The 18409-nt window shown below is 37.0% G+C and overlaps 1 protein-coding gene across 1 annotated transcript in view; it reads left to right on the top strand.

The window, feature by feature from the left end:
• The window catches only part of st6galnac5a (ST6 (alpha-N-acetyl-neuraminyl-2,3-beta-galactosyl-1,3)-N-acetylgalactosaminide alpha-2,6-sialyltransferase 5a), an 86128-nt gene extending 70909 nt beyond the window's left edge, over positions 1-15219 (top strand). The window contains exons 5-6 of the mRNA XM_015041716.1: positions 9013-9120; positions 14412-15219. Coding sequence (XP_014897202.1) covers positions 9013-9120; positions 14412-14667 — 364 coding nt within the window. The 3' untranslated portion in view covers positions 14668-15219. The remainder of the gene's footprint in view (positions 1-9012; positions 9121-14411) is intronic.
• The last annotated feature ends 3190 nt before the right edge of the window (positions 15220-18409 follow it).

The following is an 18409-nucleotide window of genomic DNA, read 5'->3' as shown; positions in this document are numbered from 1 at the left end:
ACTAGAATGAGAAACAGCAATAAAAATAAAATAAAATAACCAACCAGGAAAAAAACAAGCAAACAAACAAGGAGGTACACATTAAAATGAAGACATTCAAAACTAAACATATTACCTTACATTATTTATCTGTTCTCTAATTGATCTAATTGATTGGTTGGGAAAAGTGGAAAACAAAGGAAGCCAAAGAAAGCAAACAAGTAGAAAAATAAGTAAATAAAAGTGTATGCCTGAACAAAGAGCAAATAGAGGATAACTTAAAAAAAAAACACATTCGGCAATTAAATGGCATCTAGAAATATGGAGTATATTTTGCTGAAATATTCAAACTAATTTTTATCTATTGCAGATTGTTGTTCCGTAAGTTTGTTTTTAGGACTCAATGCAGTGTGAGAGCGAACCACAGCAGCTGAAAATGTAACAAATGTTGCACCTTTGGTCAAAATGGAACCAAATCTTCTGGACCATCAGGTGTTAAAACATCCTTAGAAGCTGAACAGAATGAATGAGCTGGAGTCCGGCGCGAAGGTGAAGCTGGAGGGAGCAGAAATGGTGAAACTGGCTGTCAACCATTAAAAAGTGTTGGACAGAAGGAAACCTCCGAACTGAAGGAGAAAGTCTTTAGGACAGTAGAGACTCGTGCTAAGATGTGAGAGGCGGAGCAGAAGGCGGCTTATGCTGATGCTGAGATTTTCGAAGGGAGTAACCAGGGTTACTGGGCTGCAATCAGCATCAGTAAGGGCTTTATTTTGGGTGGCGGATCTGCCTGTGTCTCTATGGTGAGCGCTCCCCAGATCCTCCAGATTTAGATTTCTAATAACTCTCCTGCGACTCAGCAGAGCGAAATGAAATAAAAGGCAGGAACAAAAGAAAATTGCTGCAAATAATGAGCAGAATCAAGACGAGGGATGTTAAGAGCCTGAAAAAGCTCTGCATACACACACAAAAAAACACTTGCTAATGGTGCTATTATTGCCCCTGTGGAGAGAAACATGCTGCAGAAACAGAAGCTGTGATCAGACGGAAAGCTCGCTGCAAGTCGAGTACAGTTTGAAAAGGGAGAGAGAAATGAAGGAGTAATCAACCCTTAACACGACCGTAATCATTTCTGACGCTCGGGTCAAACTGGCTGGGCAAGGACCAGCAGTCATTTACATGCATGTGGTGGAAAATGGCCGAAACCAGAGAAAAACTTTCACATTTTATAGAGGAGATCTTTGGGTTTGGAAAGGAATTTCATTTTTACAGTTTTTACACCCAATCGCAGTTCTAAATAACCTTTATCTGCACCAGTAACATGGTGGGACAGAGATTAGTTTTATTCTCATAAGAGTTTATTTTTGCAATATTATGACTTTGTTCTCAACTTTTTCACTTCATTCTTGTAATTTTATTTTTTAATTTTCTAACCTTAAACCAACACTTTGTTGTAATATTTTACCCGTCGTAATGAGTTAAAGCAGAAATGTAATTTTGGGCCTTATCAGAAATCTGAATGCTCTTAAAGGGCCGGTTGTGCTGATAAAACAAACGGTTAAAATATCACTAACTAGCTGTTCCTCCAGGATTCTGTGATTGTTTTAGTGATGTTTTGCAATAAAATTTGCATATTTTGTAGTGACAATTTAAAAATGTTTGTGAGGAATTTTTATAATATTTGCGCTGATGTATGATTGACTATAACTTTTTATGACTCGTATCAATTATGAACTGTAAAATCAAGTACGGCTGAGGCAGCGGTCACTTAAACTCAATGTTTTTGATCAATTTTGAGAAAATGTGCCATAAAATCAGAAAATAAAATGTGGAAATTTATTGATTTTGTGTGAATTTTGCAGATTTGTGGAAAAACTGGAGGGACTTATTGATGTAATTTGGAGTCTAGAAGGCCACATAAAAAACTACTGTGGACCAGATTTGGCCCCCGGGCCTCGAGTTTGACGCCTGTGAGTTAAAGGAACTGTCAGAGAACCTGCTATTTTTCAGTTTGCTTTCTTGATTAATTAAAAATGTAAATCTTTGTTGTCATGTGAACTACGTTTCAATAAAAAATAAGATTTTAAGTCTCAGGGATCAAGATTAAACTCCCCATTAAACAGGTGCTTTAGCTACATTTGCAATGCCAAACTGTGCAAACATCCCGTCGCTGATGGGGGATAAACGTGACATCCCCTCGCTGCCACCCTCCTGTCTCTTTAAAATACAGCCATCGAAGCCGAGAGCTTGACATTTCACACCACATTATTCACCAGCATGCTCACAAACAAGGAAATGAGGAAGACTTCTTAAGTGAGATTAGCCGCATGGCTCCTGATTAGGGCCTCCATGCATCCGTAGCAGATTGCTTTATGACAAGACGCCGCGCTTTGAAGTTTTCTAATTTGCAAAATTAGGGTGCGCACACAGGGATGTTGTGATATTAAAGCCCAGAGGCCCTGTTTTGTTGTTTACCCATCAGAACAAATCAACATGTTCCAGACAGGACAACCTGGATCCAGTCGTAATTAAATGAAAATGAGAAGTTGGTGCTTCAGCTGCGATAGCGTCGCTCTGCGTCAGCCCCGACTCTAATAACGACGACGGCCGGTTGTCACCGCTCATTATGCTGTCACTCAGGCGCCGTTCGCCGCTTGATTCAGTGGGAGTGGGTCGCTTCCCCCACAGGTTGTGATGAACGGCTGGTGGATTTTTACAGCGACGGAAGAACCAGGGAGAAACCAGGCAAACATGTAAAAGGATAACAGGCTCTGAATGATTTATAGGAGCGGAACTGAAGGCTTGGGATAAATCACTGTTCAGAAGTGCAGAACATGAAATGTTGCTCTAATTGTCAGTATGTTTCATTTTTTCAGCTTTACCCAGTTTGCTGTTTTGGCTGGAGGCTAAAAAAGCTGTTGAAGGATCTAAAATAGTCAATCACAGGACCAGCAGAGACTCAAGGAGGACAAAGACAGACAGTTCTTTCTGTGCTCTGTTTATAACTCACAATAAACAGCTTTTCATCGCTGGATTATATGATTTACATTAAATAAAGTCCTTTTAATCTTGTAGCTATTTGAACTATTGGTGTAGAAATACATCCGGTTCTCTAGACAAGGCGATGCCTCAAAACGGGTTCACAGGAATAAAATAAGGATTTCAGTAACAGAATAAAGTTCACAGATCTTAAATCTGAAATCAGGCCAGTTTTCATGTTTTAACAGACTGCTAGTAATTTAGATGATAAGTTGGGGCACAAAGACGTGTATGGATTTATGCACTGCTGTCTTAAGTGTAAACATTTACAACGGGGCCGTTGTCGATGGCAAACAACACAAAAAAGAGTAAACTTCCAGTAAAAAATCTCAGAAATTTTAACATTTTCTGAAGAAAATTTCTTAGTTTGAAATGTAAAAATTGTGGACTTTTGAATCTCAGAAATTCCAAGTTTTTTTCCCCCTCAAATTTCTGGGATTAATAAAATAAAAAAAAGTGGAGTTTTTTTTCTAATAAATTTTTGACTTTTCACAGGTTTTTTCTAGAAAATTTCTCAAATTAACCTCAGAATTTGAGGGTTTTTTGTTGGACACTTACTCCTTTTTTTCTGTGAACAATATACTGTTGTAGGTTTTGTTCTAGCTCATTTTTTTGGTGTAGAGTTTTAGCATTTTTGCAAATTTTGAAAACATTTACTTCACTTTTTTTCAGTTAAATAAATGTTTCCAGATAAATCCTAAAGTGCTAATTTACTTGGCTCTTTTGTAAACTTTCAGTTGATTAAGGTTCAACATCTGTGTTAAAATTTTGGTTATGAATTTGACATTTATATTCATGCTCTTATATTTACGCTAGCTTGTAGGGCTAGCACTGCTAGCTTTTTAGCTAGCGGTTTCCACTTTTGAGCCCTTTTGTGTCAAAGTTTAACAACATTAATGTTGTAATAGTTGTTGACAGTTAATAAGAAATATTACCCAAGTAAAATTAAATAACTGAGCTCATACATGTTCCTGCTGTTTATGTGATTAGTCCACAACTTGTTATTTCTCTTAGCATGAGGTAAATGCGACTTCATTTTCTTTTTTTAGCCAACAGACTCACTCTTTCCAGATGGAAGGATGCTTTGCCAGCAACATTTGGCCTCTTGATAAAAGACGTTAGTGAGTCATATTTATCTAAAAAGATTAAATGCACTGTTAGAGCATCTGTAATTCTGTTACCTGGCAACCATTTATAGCCTTGGTTGAAAGCATGGCAGCTGTAGTTGATGAGACATGAATGTAACGCTGAGACTTATGAACTCCATGGGTTTAATTTGTTCCCAGCTCAAGATTTGTAGCTGGAAGATCTTCATTTCTCCTGAGAAGGTTTATGAGTCTCTTTATGGAAACATTTGAACTTAGCTTAGCAAGCTAAATGCTAACATTTATATATTGCTGTTTTAAGAATAAACATTTAATTTAGTGGTCTGGTTTTTATGATGAGGCTATTAGTATATCGAGGAAAAAAAAAAAGGAGTAAATTCCCGCCAAAAAAAGAAAAAAAAAACCTCAGAAATGTTCTTATATTTTTGAAGTAAAAATTGTTGGACTTTTAAATCTCAGAAATTTCCCAAAAAAATAAATAAATCTAATTTTAGAGAGTGACAGCAAGCTAAATGCATTTGGCTAACTAATTTTAGCTAGCAATTTAAACTGTGCTAGCACTATCAGCAGGTTAACATTTAGCATGGCGTGGTAGCAAACATGCAGCATTTTTTCATGCATGCTTATTCAAATTCAAATGTGAAAATACTTTATTGATCCCAAAAGGAAATTAAATGTTGTTTTAACTCATATTAATTCAGATTCTTCAGAGTTACTGTAGATGGTAGGATAAGATATTTTGCATTTCGGCTTTTCCATCTAGCTGCTCCCTGTTGTTAACCAACTGTTGCTATGGTTACGCATCACAATAAAGTAGCAAAGCCAAAAATCTGTCCAACTACACAACATCCAAAACAAGAAGAAACGGTTAACCGAAAGAAAAAAATTATTTTTTTCCAACTCCGTTGGTCCTGAGTGGCGCAATTTTTTTATAAGGTTTATAAGTTTGTTTTAATTTGCCCACTAACCGGAGTACTTCTGAATAATATACTTTTATTTGTGCTCATTTTTCAATATTTTGAATCGTGTCGGTTGATTTTTCTCATCTCTGACTTTGTTTTTGAAAGCAACTGTTGATTTGGGATTCTTGTTTCAGGGCCACGGTTTTGGTTTTTTGCAGTCACGGAAAGAATTCAGTAATATTCAATAAGATTTTAGTCTCACTATAAAATCTCTTCCTCTGTCAGGAAACATTTCCTCATTGCCTCACAGCTTCAACAAGCGAGATCTAAACACTCTGAACATCTTTTATTCCAGCGTTTCTTTGCCTGACGCATCCCTGTACACCTTCCTCTCTGTTAGGCTGGAACGTCTGAAGACCTTTTCAAACACATAAACCCTCTTTTCCCAAAGTGTCGCCTCATTCAGCAGCAAGCGAGCGGGCTTTTCTTCTTGGCCTCGCCTTGTTTAGGTCTCATCCCCCAACGGGAGTGTTTTTCTTTTTTTTTTTCCTGGTTGTTTCTAAAGAGTTTGTAGCCACCTTTGAAAAGCAGCAGAGGCAGGTTGGGAGATAAAGAAGGAAACTTGTCAAACTGATCTTAAGAAACCACATGAACCTGATTTCCACAGACATATCACTCTTGCAATGCTTTCTTTACAACTGCAACTCTAAAACACTAATTTTCATTTAAAGAAATACGAAAATAAAAATATTTTTGCATTTTCACTTGACATTTCCAGTCAGATCCATTACATAAGTAACTTTGTTATAAATATATGGAAGTCCAGTTTTGAGTTTTGGCTATAAATGAGAAAATGGCTTTGAAATTGAAAACCATTAAAAAAAAAAAATACTGGTTTTTATCAAGTTATTTTTTCATAAGTTCCCTTTTTTCAGTTTGTTTGGTTTTGAAGATCATCAGAGAAATATCATTCTGTCTTGAAAAAGTCAAAAACAAGTGCTCAAACAGTTCCCAGGGGTAAAAAATACAAAGCGATATCCGGTTTATTGGACTACTGATCATATTAACTGAAACTGGCTCGGCTTAAAATGAGGTAAAGATCAATAATACATTTGAGAAAGTCCAATACGACAGAATGAGTCAGCCTCAGCTGTAGTCGTGGATGGATTATGAAACAACATGGCCGCAGGCACAGACATGGAGAAGCTTTTCCCTCTCCTCCCATGGAAAAGCAAGACTGAAATCTACTCTGCATCCTCCACCGACCACACCAAACAAATTACCACCTGGAGCAAATACGTTTCATCTGAAAAGGTTATTTCAACCTAACTTTTGCTGTGATTGTCAATCCTTGTGTTACAGGAGGAGCAGATTATATGCTTTGCTTTCTAAGGTTGTGTGTTTTCACTCCTGATAGTCCGGTAGACTCGGTTCGACTGGGGACCAAATTTACAACATTTGTTACATTTTTAGCTGCTGCGATTTGCTTTCTCACTGCACCGTGTCAAACGAACCAGCTAATTGAAAAACCTGTTCCCTCTTCACCTGTGGGGGCGCTACACTGAGAACTATTGAAGGAAGCAACATAAAAACCACAGAAGAAGACATGAGCGCAACTTCCTCCTTCACGAAATGTAAACAGAAATGGAGTAGCATCATATTTTAGCGGTTAGGATTTCTCTCTTGCATTGGTAAAAACACCGCGACTCGTTTCTACTGCTAGCATTTTGGTTGTATTTACCCAGAATGCCCTGCACCATAATCCACTTCCTGCTTGTGGAGCGGCATCCGGTCCGCTTGGCATTCAAACTGCAGCAGAGTTCAATTCAGCCGAACTGAGACTGAGGCTTTTAGACGGATTAATGTAACATTCATTTTTCCCAGACTCAAACACGTTTCCATGTTTTTATCCTGCAGAGAAAAAACTCAAGTTACTCATTTTTTGCTCAGTTTCAGTATTTCTGTTCTTTGCGAACAGTTTGTGTTGTGATGGGAGTTCTATAAATACATGTTTACTGTAGGTGGAATAATACAGATGGCGTAGTTAATTACTGAATTCAGTGCATTAAGCAGAAATATTGCTTTTCCTCCTGTTCTCAGCTTGGTTCGTTTTCTCTCATTAATGTTCACATATGTTGAGAGGCTTGTTATTAGTGAATAAAACCATCTAATGACTCAGAGTGACAAATAGTTTCAAGGCTTACTTTCAGACATGCAACATTTTATGGTAATAGGATAATCTGGAAGAACAGCCCATCAGATTCTGATGCATAAATATATGCACCTGTTCTGATCCTGGTCAGGATTAGACTGAGCCGGCATGATGAAATGCACAGCTGTGTGTGATGCAGCTGAAGGATCCTAGTTACATGTTGCATCAGCTCAAAGATGAATATCTTCACACTCCGAATGAGGGAACAGGAACAGTTGTGATGCATTTCTTCACTGAAATATTCATGAGGCAGTTTGCAGAACCACTAATTGTTCCAGACGTGTTCTGATGACGGCAGCGAAACCCGTCTGCACGGCTGCGCTTGGCAGAGATTACAGCTGAGGCTAGACGGCAGCAACCAGACATCAGGAGTCTGAAGTTGACTGAAGGTTTTAGCCTGAGATGTTCACAGCTTCTGGTTAAACGACCCAAATAAAACATGAACTCCTTCAGCCTGGCAGGCGATGATGAGATTCTCATTTATTAAAATTCACATTTTGTGCGTTTTTATGCTTCCATTTTGGTTTCAACTGCTTCTAAAAACAGATCATGTGAATAAAAAACTCGCTCAACTGCTTTTTTTTTGGCAATACGTCAATGATTTTGGTGTCTGGAAAATGTAACATTACATTTGACGGGCACTCCGTCGTTACCTAGCAACCTCAGCCCGTCACCTAGCAACCAAAGTGGAACTCTAGCAAGTTTGGTCACCCGGTTTTACTGCTGTATGCGCTGTACAACGGCTGCTGGGAATGACAAGTGTTTGGTTATTGACTTACCACCCAGGAACCACTTGCCGAGTTATTTTTGGTTGTGCAGGAGGCTCTACTTTTGCTTTTCAAAGATGTATGGTTGGATAACTGCACATCTGTTTGCAGCCATTTTTACCTGTGAGTGAAAACGTTGAGCTGGGGGGCGTGGCCAGCAGATCATTTAGATTTAAAGAGGCAGGAGGCCCAAAATAGGCAGACCTGACCAGACTGAGATCTCATCATCAAAGAATTAATTTGAGCAGAAAACGTCATAAACATTCAACCTGATCAAGGAAGTATACTAGGTCAAGTGGAGGTAATAAGAGGTGAACCACGGGGCAATAGATTTACACACACACACACCTAAGGGCAATTTTAGATCATTCAGTGAACCTAACAATAATGTTTTCGATTGCTATTGTTTGTTTCGATAATTTTGTCTCTGTAATTGAGAAAAATACAAATGTCAAAAAATAAATATGCAAGGAAACATAAAAAAACATAAAAAAACATAAAATGTATTTTCTGTTTTTTTTATGTTTTATGTTTCTTTTCTTTTAGACCAAGAGAACTAGTTCACAACTTCAAAAATAAGTTAATTTTCTATCTTTTTTTTAATTCCTCTGAGTGGTGAGATATATTTTTAATGCGGGAGCAACTCTGCTTCAGAGCTGATGGACATTTAGACGGAAAGAGATTTCTTAATGCAATGTAAATATCACTTCATATTTATTTCATCGGATCTCATCTCTCTGTGGTGGAAAAGCAGACGGACCACCGCAGCTGGAGAATGGGATTTTAACTTGGACAGAAGCTGATTGAGAGTTTGATTATTTGGCAGATTTCATTTGTATCCATCTGGATTTATAGTTTAATGAAGCTGGGAGGCGTCGGATGAATCGACCTGTGCATCAAGATGGATCTTTATTCATTGCTGTGGGATCCTCTGGTTATCCGTTTCAGTTAATAAGGAACATCCAAAGCGTATCAAACCGATCTGAACTGTGGTCTTCCTCCGTCTGCAGGAAGATTTCCAACTCGTGGCTGAGCACCGGCTGGTTCACCATGACCATCGCTCTGGAGCTCTGCGATCGGATCAACGTGTACGGCATGGTGGCCCCCGACTTCTGCAGGTGAGAGCCGACGGTGGAGCTGAATGCTAACGACAAATTCACAGACAAGAACCGACTGACGGGCTTCCAGGCCGAGCTGCACTGCAGCGCTCGATAAGAAACGTGTAAATAGTTTCCAAAAACGAGGAAGAAACAGCCGATAATGGATTTTGTGACAGCAGGTATTTGTGGAAAGATGATTCCCATAATTACATGCCCATGTGTTAATATGTTGCAGGTTTTTTTATATATATTTTGTCACATTTAAACCTCACATTTATATTTTTTTGGGGGGGAAAAGAGGAGTTGAGTTACAGCTCAACACAAAATTGTGCAGAATAGTGGAAGTAAAAAGATATACAGCTTTAAATCCTTTTTTTTACCAGATAATCCTTAAACTTTGACGTGCATTTGAACTCAGCCCCCTCTCGACACTGAAAATAAATATATGAACACAACACAACAGTGTATTCTGGCCATTGTTGACAGAAAAAAGAGGACATTTTTCCTCATCTCTTCTTGAAGCTCCAAAAGTCAACAAATTGCTTTGAGAAAAACCTGAAATTTTGAGATTAATCTCAGAAATTTTCCAGAAAAGACGAGGGGATTTCTGAATTTGAAAAGTGAAACACTTGCTAGAAAAATGTTGATTAACTCAGATATTTTTTAGAAAAAAAAAACATGACAATTTCTGAGTTTAAAAAGTCCAAAAATTTGCTGGTAAAATCTCAGAAATATTTAAGTGAATCTCAGAAATGTTCTATTAAATTTCTATCTATTTCTGAGTTTAAAGGCAGATTTCTTTCTTTTCCCTCCCTGATCTACAACGACCCGACACGCCGTCGTACTGATCAACCCCTCGGCTCTCAAAGCTCATAAAAATGACTAGACATAAATATCGGTTGCTAACATCGGCCCGGTTTGACTTATTGGACTAAGACCAACGTTAAACAATGACTAACATCAGTTGATATCGCTGTTAATGCGGATATATAATGTAGATAGAAATATGGAAACATGTCCTTTCACTTCCCGGTCATCCAACTTCAAAGCTGTTGAAGTTGGATGAATGTTTTTAAGACGTTGAATGATAATACTTTGAGCATTAAAACAAAACCCAAACAGATGCGAATGAAAACCTGTATTTTCTGTATTAAAACTTTCCATTTCACCTGGATGAACTCTCCTCTGGTCTTTGTTTCACTTGACTCAAAGCTTTTGTGCGTTACGGTTAGTAGATTTCTGAGCCACTCGGCATCATCAGCCACAGCAGTTTAAAACGTTTCCTTGTCTGCAGCATGACGTCAATAAAACGACCCGGTTATTGGCTGCCACTCGATTGATCGTCGGCTGCTGAAGGAGACAAAAGACGCGGTGGACGAGAATCTTAATTCAGAAAAACATTAGAGACGCATTTCTGTTCCTCGTGTGGATTTAAAATATAAAGAGTTATGTTTTACAGCGTGAAAGTGGAATATAGTCTCAGGACAAAATATCTCTTTAAGAACAGATTTAGATGTAATACAGTGTCAGCATCGCTGTGGTTTTGTTGCTGTAGGGGTGTACAAAGTGTGGCCCGGGGGCCATTTATGGTCCTCTTGATGGTTTTATGGGTCCTGAGGTCACAATTCTGCACAAGAGAAAATCCAGTTTTTTACAGATAAAAAACAAAAAAATGTTACATGTTAAAATTATAGTAATGCAAAATAATGTTTCATGCATTAACCGGGTTTTTGCATAAATTAAACTTTTTCTAGAAAATTGAACCACAAACATCCAACAGAGTGATTTCCTGTTGTTGTTGATCTTTGACTAAAAAACAAAAACAATCGACTCAAAAACATTGCATTCCTTTCTTATAATTGTACAATCATGCAAGAACCTTTTTAATAAATGTACAGTCATTTACAGCTCACTTTTTCACAATTATCTGTTTTTCTTTCATTTGCCCAAAAATGAAAGATATTTAATGAGAAAAGGTACAATAAATTTATTTCAGAATTACTTTTAAAAGAAGCTGAAAGAAAATAAATGGAAATTATTTGACACTTTAATTCACGGTTCAGTCCTTGTGGATTCTTTTCTAATATTTTGCAAATAATGTCCCCTATTTACAGATTTATTTGTAGAGCGTATCTAAAATGAAATATGGATCATTTCCACTGCAGACGTGACATTTTTCATTCTTCCAAAAATGTTTCCATGTCACAGAAACTCTGGACTTCATTATGATCACAAACTCAGGTTCACTCCTGGCAACCCACCTCGTTAGCGGAGTTTATTGATTAGATTTACAGCTCACGTCTCATTCATCTCAGCCAGTACTTTAATTGGACCGTTTCATTGAGCAAGCAACAAACCTTATTAGATTTTTCAATAAAAGAGAACAAACTGTTCAATGTTCAGCATATCCTCGACCCAGGCGCAGGTCGATTGAAATCTTTTTTTATATTTTTTGTTTATTTAAGGTCTATGGGCAAATTCAATCCCAACAGACATGAAGGAGGAATGCTGCTTCATTTCTTTCAGAAATTGCTTGCAGATTCTCAGCGGTCCATTGTAGTTCTCATGACAACTGAGGTGTGCAGATTTTACTGAATGTCAGCAGTCTGTGCATTTAAAGTATGTTTCAAACAGCTTTCCCACTGATACATTAAATCAAACTGATTTACTGACATTTCCCTGCAAAGCAAATAGAATACAGCATTATCTTAGCAGCAGTTCAGCACTTTACCAGCTTGAGCGACAAAGTTTGGTGGTTCTGATTTGAATTTCTGACTATTTACCCCAAACTCCTCCAGACTAGTGGCAGCAACAACACCTGGTGGAACTGCACGACCACTAAGCTCCTAAAAGCAGCTTTAAATGGCATCAGTGGTTGAGAATTGTTGCTTGTTGACTAGATAAAAGGGACGTGTTGGAAAGGGCAGGAGGTTCTTAAAGAGACAGAGGCCTACTCAAAGCCGTCAGATGCAAGTCAAGTTTCTTAAGTTCTTTTTGATATGTACAGAGTTTTTATAACAACTGAAGGTAACTTGGTTTCTTGGTTGTGCTATGAAATGGCACTATGTGCCTGGAAAATACATAATACATAATACTCCCCCTTTAAAATTATGAAGGAGTTTGTTTATGGTAGGAAATGAAACTCATCTCACAAAGGGAATAATAGATGTAAAAGGTGTCGCATTAAAAAAAATTATCCTGTTATTTACGTTTGATAAAAACTGTACAGTATGTGATTGGGCTGGACAATATGACAAAATGTCACAAGATAATTGTTTCATATCAGTCTATTGATAATTATTGATTAGTTTTGTTTTAAATATTTGAATTTCAGCCAAACTGGTTGTGTGACCTTTCACATTTTATCCACAATTTTCACTCCACGCTGCTGTTTTTGTTTTATTCTTAAGCAGTTATGAAGCACAGTGGTGAAATCTTAAACTGCTGCTGTGGCAGTTTCTCAGCAAGTTGTTGCTAGGTAACCAGAGAGTGAGTGAGTTGCTAGGTAACCAAAGAGTGAGTGAGTTAGTTCATGTCAACATTACTTCCAGGTAGAAGGAGCATGTTTGTAAAATTAAAAGATTAGTTAAAGACTAAATCTAATTTTGGGATTAATTGTAGGTTTGTCTCATAATCAGTTCAGGCTCATTATTGCAGTTCATTTCCTTAAATTTACTATCACTGCACTGCAAGAAAACTAAACTTTACCAAGTATTTTTGGTCTGGTTTCCAGTGCAAATATCTTAGCACATAGAACTAATTTAAAAATTACTTTTCAGCAAGAAATTTGAGCTCGTTTTAAGTAAATAACCCCTTACTATCCTGTTTAAGTGCCAGTGGAACTAGTACTGTTTGTATCTACAGTGAAGAAATGGCATAAAACAACCTTATTTATTTTGATGAAGAGCTACTTTTATGTTAGTCTTCTCTTAATTCAAATGTGCCAAAGCATTTGCACTAGAAATCAAACAAAAATACTTTTTTGTGTTTTTGCAGTGTGACGATGAGATTGGAGACTAAAAACAATTCGGTGTCAGACGTTATGTGACGTGCCAGTCATTTTTAACCACAGGTCTCATCTTAATCCAGTCTGATTCATAAGAAAACAGAAGCAGACTTTGCAAAAAAAAAAAAAAGGAAGCAGTGAAAAATAGTTTTCTTAATTTAAAACATAATTCACCTCAAAGTCTCCAGAGCGCTACACTCACTATAAGTGGAGAGCAGACAGAGGGCACTTTTAACTAAAATAAAACCTTGAATGTTATAACAAACCTTCCTATTTTTGACACACAAACAGAAGCACACTTCTCTGCTTGCTGCTGCAGCATTTTGAGAGATGTGATTGTAGTTATCTTGACAGCTTGATCAGTCCTGCAGTTTAAAACACCTAGAAACCCAGTTTTGAGGGACGAGGTCGAGCTTCAGGCCCAGAGTAGCTTGTAAACCCAGAGAGACATGATCAGATGAGAAAAAATGATGACTGTATGAATATGTAATGTATGTATTATATGTCAGGAGGCAGATGAATATGATGATAAATGATGGTGGGAATGACTGATGTTGCTGAAAATGCTGAAATTTAGAAATTGGTGAAATGTCTCATGAATATTTAATAAGAACACAAATGAAATGCTTTCAGAAAACAACAATGAAATCAACTAAATGGTGGAAAAAAATAACTTGAGAAACTTGCATAGCTAACAAGCTGAACTGAAAAATCCTCACAATTATTTCAAAACATGAATATTAGGCTTAAAATTTAGGTATTATAACGCAAAAGGAAACAAACACAGAGACGGAGTATTCAGTTCTTATATTCATCTAATCTGGAACAAACTTCCAGAAAACTGGAAAAGTGCTGAAACACCCTAATTCAAGGCTAAAAACTTATTTAGAATAACTGGCGCATCACTAATTATGGTCAGTAATTCCTATCAGACTAGTTTTGTCTAGTTTTTGTGATAGTTCTGTCTTATTTCAAGTGTATTAATATATTTGCAGTGTAAACAAAACTGAACTGGTAAAAATGCAACAAAAGAAAAAAAGGCTGTCAAAACTGCTATAAAAGTGAGCCGTGCACTTTTAATATTTTAATAATCAAGTTTAAACTGTGAAACTTTTTTAATTTTCTTATTTCAGGCTTGGATGAAAGTGCCACTTTTAAATATGAATCTAATTAAACTTATCTGCTCAGCAAATGATAAATTAAAGCCAACCATCCTCCTTCACCTTGAAATGAAAAATGCTTCATGGTATCTAATGAAACTCATTAAAATCCTCCTAAATGTCGCCCGTTTCTGTCTCTGCAGGGAGCCTCAGCACCAGTCCGTCCCCTACCACTACTACGAGCCGCGGGGGCCCGACGAGTGCGCCATGTACATCTCCCACGAGCGCGGCAAGCGCGGCAGCCACCACCGCTTCATCACGGAGAAGCGCGCCTTCGCCAACTGGGCAAGGACGTTTGACATCCACTTCTTCCAGCCGGACTGGAGCCCCCCACCTCTCCCAGACAACCGGACACTGCCGGGAACGGCCACCGCCGCCATGGTTCTGCAGAATACGTGACTGCCAATGGAGCTGGGATGCGCTTTTAGAGATCCAGTCGCTCAGATGGACAACTGGAAAAACAGACAGCACTGCATGGATGAGGAGTGCCTTTACTGCAGCCAGAGTTTTATTCATGGAGGGACAAGATGCGGCTCAGAGCTGTTTGAAACCCTGGAAGGCAGGGTCATCAAACGCTCTGAAAGCGTGTGTGTGTGTGTGTGTGCCATGTATTTGATGTATTGTGGGGACCCATTGATCCTGTGGGGATGAAAGCCTGGTCCTCACAAGGAGAAATTTTGTTTTTGTGCTAGGAGTTCGGTTTAAGACTATGGTGTGAATTTAGTTTTGGTCAGGTTTAGGTATGTGATGGTTAGGGTTAGGCTGTAGAAATGAATGGAAGTCAACGGAAAGTTCCTGCAGAAATAGAGACGCATATACTGTATGCTGTCTGGAGCATTTAACTTTTGTCCAGAAGGTCCCTTCTTTGTCTGCAAAGAACGACAGAGGCAGAACCACGATGGATCATTATAGACAGAGGAGCAACTTATCCATATTAATATTGAGACAAAAAAAACATATTAAAACTAATTTAAAATATAAATATTTTTCTCCTGCTGCAGACCTTGATATTAATTCATGCCGCCATGAAATGGCATTCGGAACAATATTCATTTTCAAATGTGGCCATAATTTCTTTTTTTGAGGATATTTGTATTGAAAAACTTATTTAAATAAAAACACTAAAGCCCAGAGATCCAGGACCCCTATTGGCAAGTTTTTAAAAAATGATTAAAAGTAAATTTTATATTGGGTTTTTGCTTTTTCAAATGACCAGAAACGGACGTCCCCTCTTGGTAGGTTAGGCTGATAGTTCACTGTCGGTAACATTGGCGTGCGTGTGTGTGTGTGTGTGTGTGTGTGTGTGTGTGTGTGTTCACCAGAGGGATTAAAGAAGACGCAGACTGGAGGACAGTTTCCCGGATTGAAAGACCCGAACAGGACAGAGATGAAATTTTCATTCCTCTCAACGTACTTCCCTGAGATTTTACTTGATGAACTACAGTAGTTAGTGGTGCGTAATTTGTAAATTTTTGACATTTTAAATTCAGAAATTTTCTGGAAAAAACTTGAAAATTTCTAAGTTTCAAAAGTCAATACTTTTCCAAGATTTTTCTTGAAAATGTCTGAGTATAATCAAAAATAAAATTTTAGTTTTTCCAAATTTTCAAACTCACGTTTTCTAGCACAAAAAAAAGTGGAAATTTCTGAGTTTGAAAAGTCAAAAATTCGCTAGAAAAAATTCTAATTTTGAGTTTAACCTCAGAAATTTTCTGGGGGAAAAAAATTGACATTTTTAAGTTTATTACCAAAATTAGGGTTTTTTTCTAGCAAATTTTTGTCTTTTCAAACTCTGAAAAGTCCACTTTTTTTTTTCCTGGAAATTTTCTGACAATCTGAGTTTTTTTTTTTTTTTTTCCAAGCAATTTTCTGAGTTTTTCTGGCTAAAATGTACTTATTTTTTCCTGTCCACAATGGCCCTAACTTGAGATGAACAAGTTGTGAGTGCATAAATACTTTTGAAAGGTCACTTCACCTGAATACATCAATAAAGCTACAGATTTCAAACAAATAAATGTTTTAAATTTGACCTTTTGAACATGTGAACTGTTGCTTCAAACAGCAAAGAACTTGTTATAGAGGTCACGCAGTAGCAACGAAAGGCTTGATCCTTTTCAAAGCAGTTAAATAAATCGCATCCCTGACTTTCATCTCTGCTTTGAGTTCAGCCGAGTCAAACTCTGCGCCGCTGCGCAGCCGGGATGACTGACAGGTGTGGAACAGAGGCTGGATGTTTTCACTTCTTCTGTATGTTTATATCGCGGGTCTTTTGTTGGCTCCAGTCGGCAGTTAATAGTGCAATTTATTTAACAACAAGCTGGATTTCCATGTAAAAGCTCAGCCAGGTGGCACCAAACAAGCAGGAGATAAAGATGGAGAGCAGAGGTGGAGCAGCAGCATCCGTCCGCTGCAGCCTGAATCACCTCACAGAGGTGTAACAGGTGGAGAAACACCAGCTTCTCTCTATTTTTTGTTAAACTGAGCGTGGGATCTGTCAATCTCTTGTCTGGATTGATTTTTTATGAGTTACATGTGAACTCCTCCTGATTTTTCTCGTCTCGTCTCCTTCATGAATAAAACTCGGTTGTCAGTCAGGAAAAACGAGACATTATCTTAATGTTACGTGCTGGTGCTGAATCCTACGGGGCGGCGTTTGTAAAGATACACAGTCAAAAAATAACACAATGATTTGGGATATTTAGCAACTAAACATTTACCTTCAAGTTAAGTGTTTAATTTGAAGGTAACTATTTAGTTAGGAAGCTAAAAATGTAGTTTCAAGCTCAGTATTTATTTCACAAATCACATATTTAGTGTGAAGCCAAATATTTAGTTAGAAAGTTAAACATTGGGCTTCAAAAGAAGCATTTAGTTAACCAAATATTCAGATTCAAACTTAATAAGTAGTAAACAAGCTAAATATTTAGATTCAAGCTAGATATTTATTTTGCAAGTTAAGTATCTCAACTGAAGGTAAATATTTAGTTAGCAAGCTAAATGTTTAGCTTCAAACTAAATATTTAGCCTCAAGCAATATTTATTTAGAAATCTAAATATTTAGTATGAAGCTCAGTATTTATTTCACAAGTTAAATATTTAGTTTGAAGTCCAATATTTAGTTACAAGCTAAATATTAAGTTTGAATCTAAATATTTATTTCACAAGTATTTAATTTGAGGGTAAATACTTAGCTAGCATGCTGAATATGTAACTTCAAACTAAATAGTTAGCATCTTAAATATTTAGCTTGAAATAGAATATTTATTTAATATGCTAAACAATTTAGTTTGAAGCTAAATTGCTTGTTAACTAAATATTCAACTTGACTATTTATTTAGTTTGAAATTGTGACATTTAGGGAATAATTGTCCAAACTGCAAAGCCACAATCAATAAAATTAACAAAAGGTTTCGAAAAAGAACAAATCAGGACTGAACTAACAGAACTACTCCAACATGCTGCCACCACCATGCTTCACCATGGACATGGATTGAGGTTTTCTACCATGCATAACGTTTCGAGACCAAAAAGTGATATTTTGGTCTCATTTGACTTGAGATTCTGATTCTACATGTTTGCTGTTTCCTTTAAGTTTATAATTAAAGGACCTGGACTCCTTGTGGCAATTTTTATTCCATAAAGCCCAAATTTCTGGCTTGGTTGAGAAACCCAATGTTTGTCTTAAAAGCTTTGCATAATAACTACTGGGTGATTTTGTAAGGAACTGAATTTTATTTTTGGGTATCTGGATAAAAGAGGCTGAATAAAAACTCATTTAGATTTTCATTTGTAAAAACATATAAAAACACAAAATCTTATCAAGCAATTTTGATCTAGTTTGTAGGGAAAATATCTCAACAAAACTAACTCAAAAGTAACTCCTTAGAAAGATATGGGTTTAAGTCAAAAAGTCCTTAATAATGATGAAAAAGTGCTGATTCCATTGGCAGATTATTTAACTTGTAACAACACATTGTCCCATGTTATAAGTGAAAAAATCTGCCAGTGGAACTAGAACTTTTTCATCAATATCAAGAAATTATTTACTTTAAACATAAGCTCCTGTATATTGCTGAAAGCTTATTTATGAATAGTTTTGTCTCATTTCAAGTATACTAATATATTTGTACTATAAACTAGA

Source organism: Poecilia latipinna, unplaced genomic scaffold, assembly GCF_001443285.1.
Source record: "Poecilia latipinna isolate Pla-1442-1.1 unplaced genomic scaffold, P_latipinna-1.0 Scaffold565, whole genome shotgun sequence".
In the NCBI taxonomy this organism is placed as follows: Eukaryota; Metazoa; Chordata; class Actinopteri; order Cyprinodontiformes; family Poeciliidae; genus Poecilia; species Poecilia latipinna.
The sequence above is the reverse complement of the archived record's forward strand: the minus strand, read 5'-3'. Positions and strand labels throughout refer to the sequence as shown.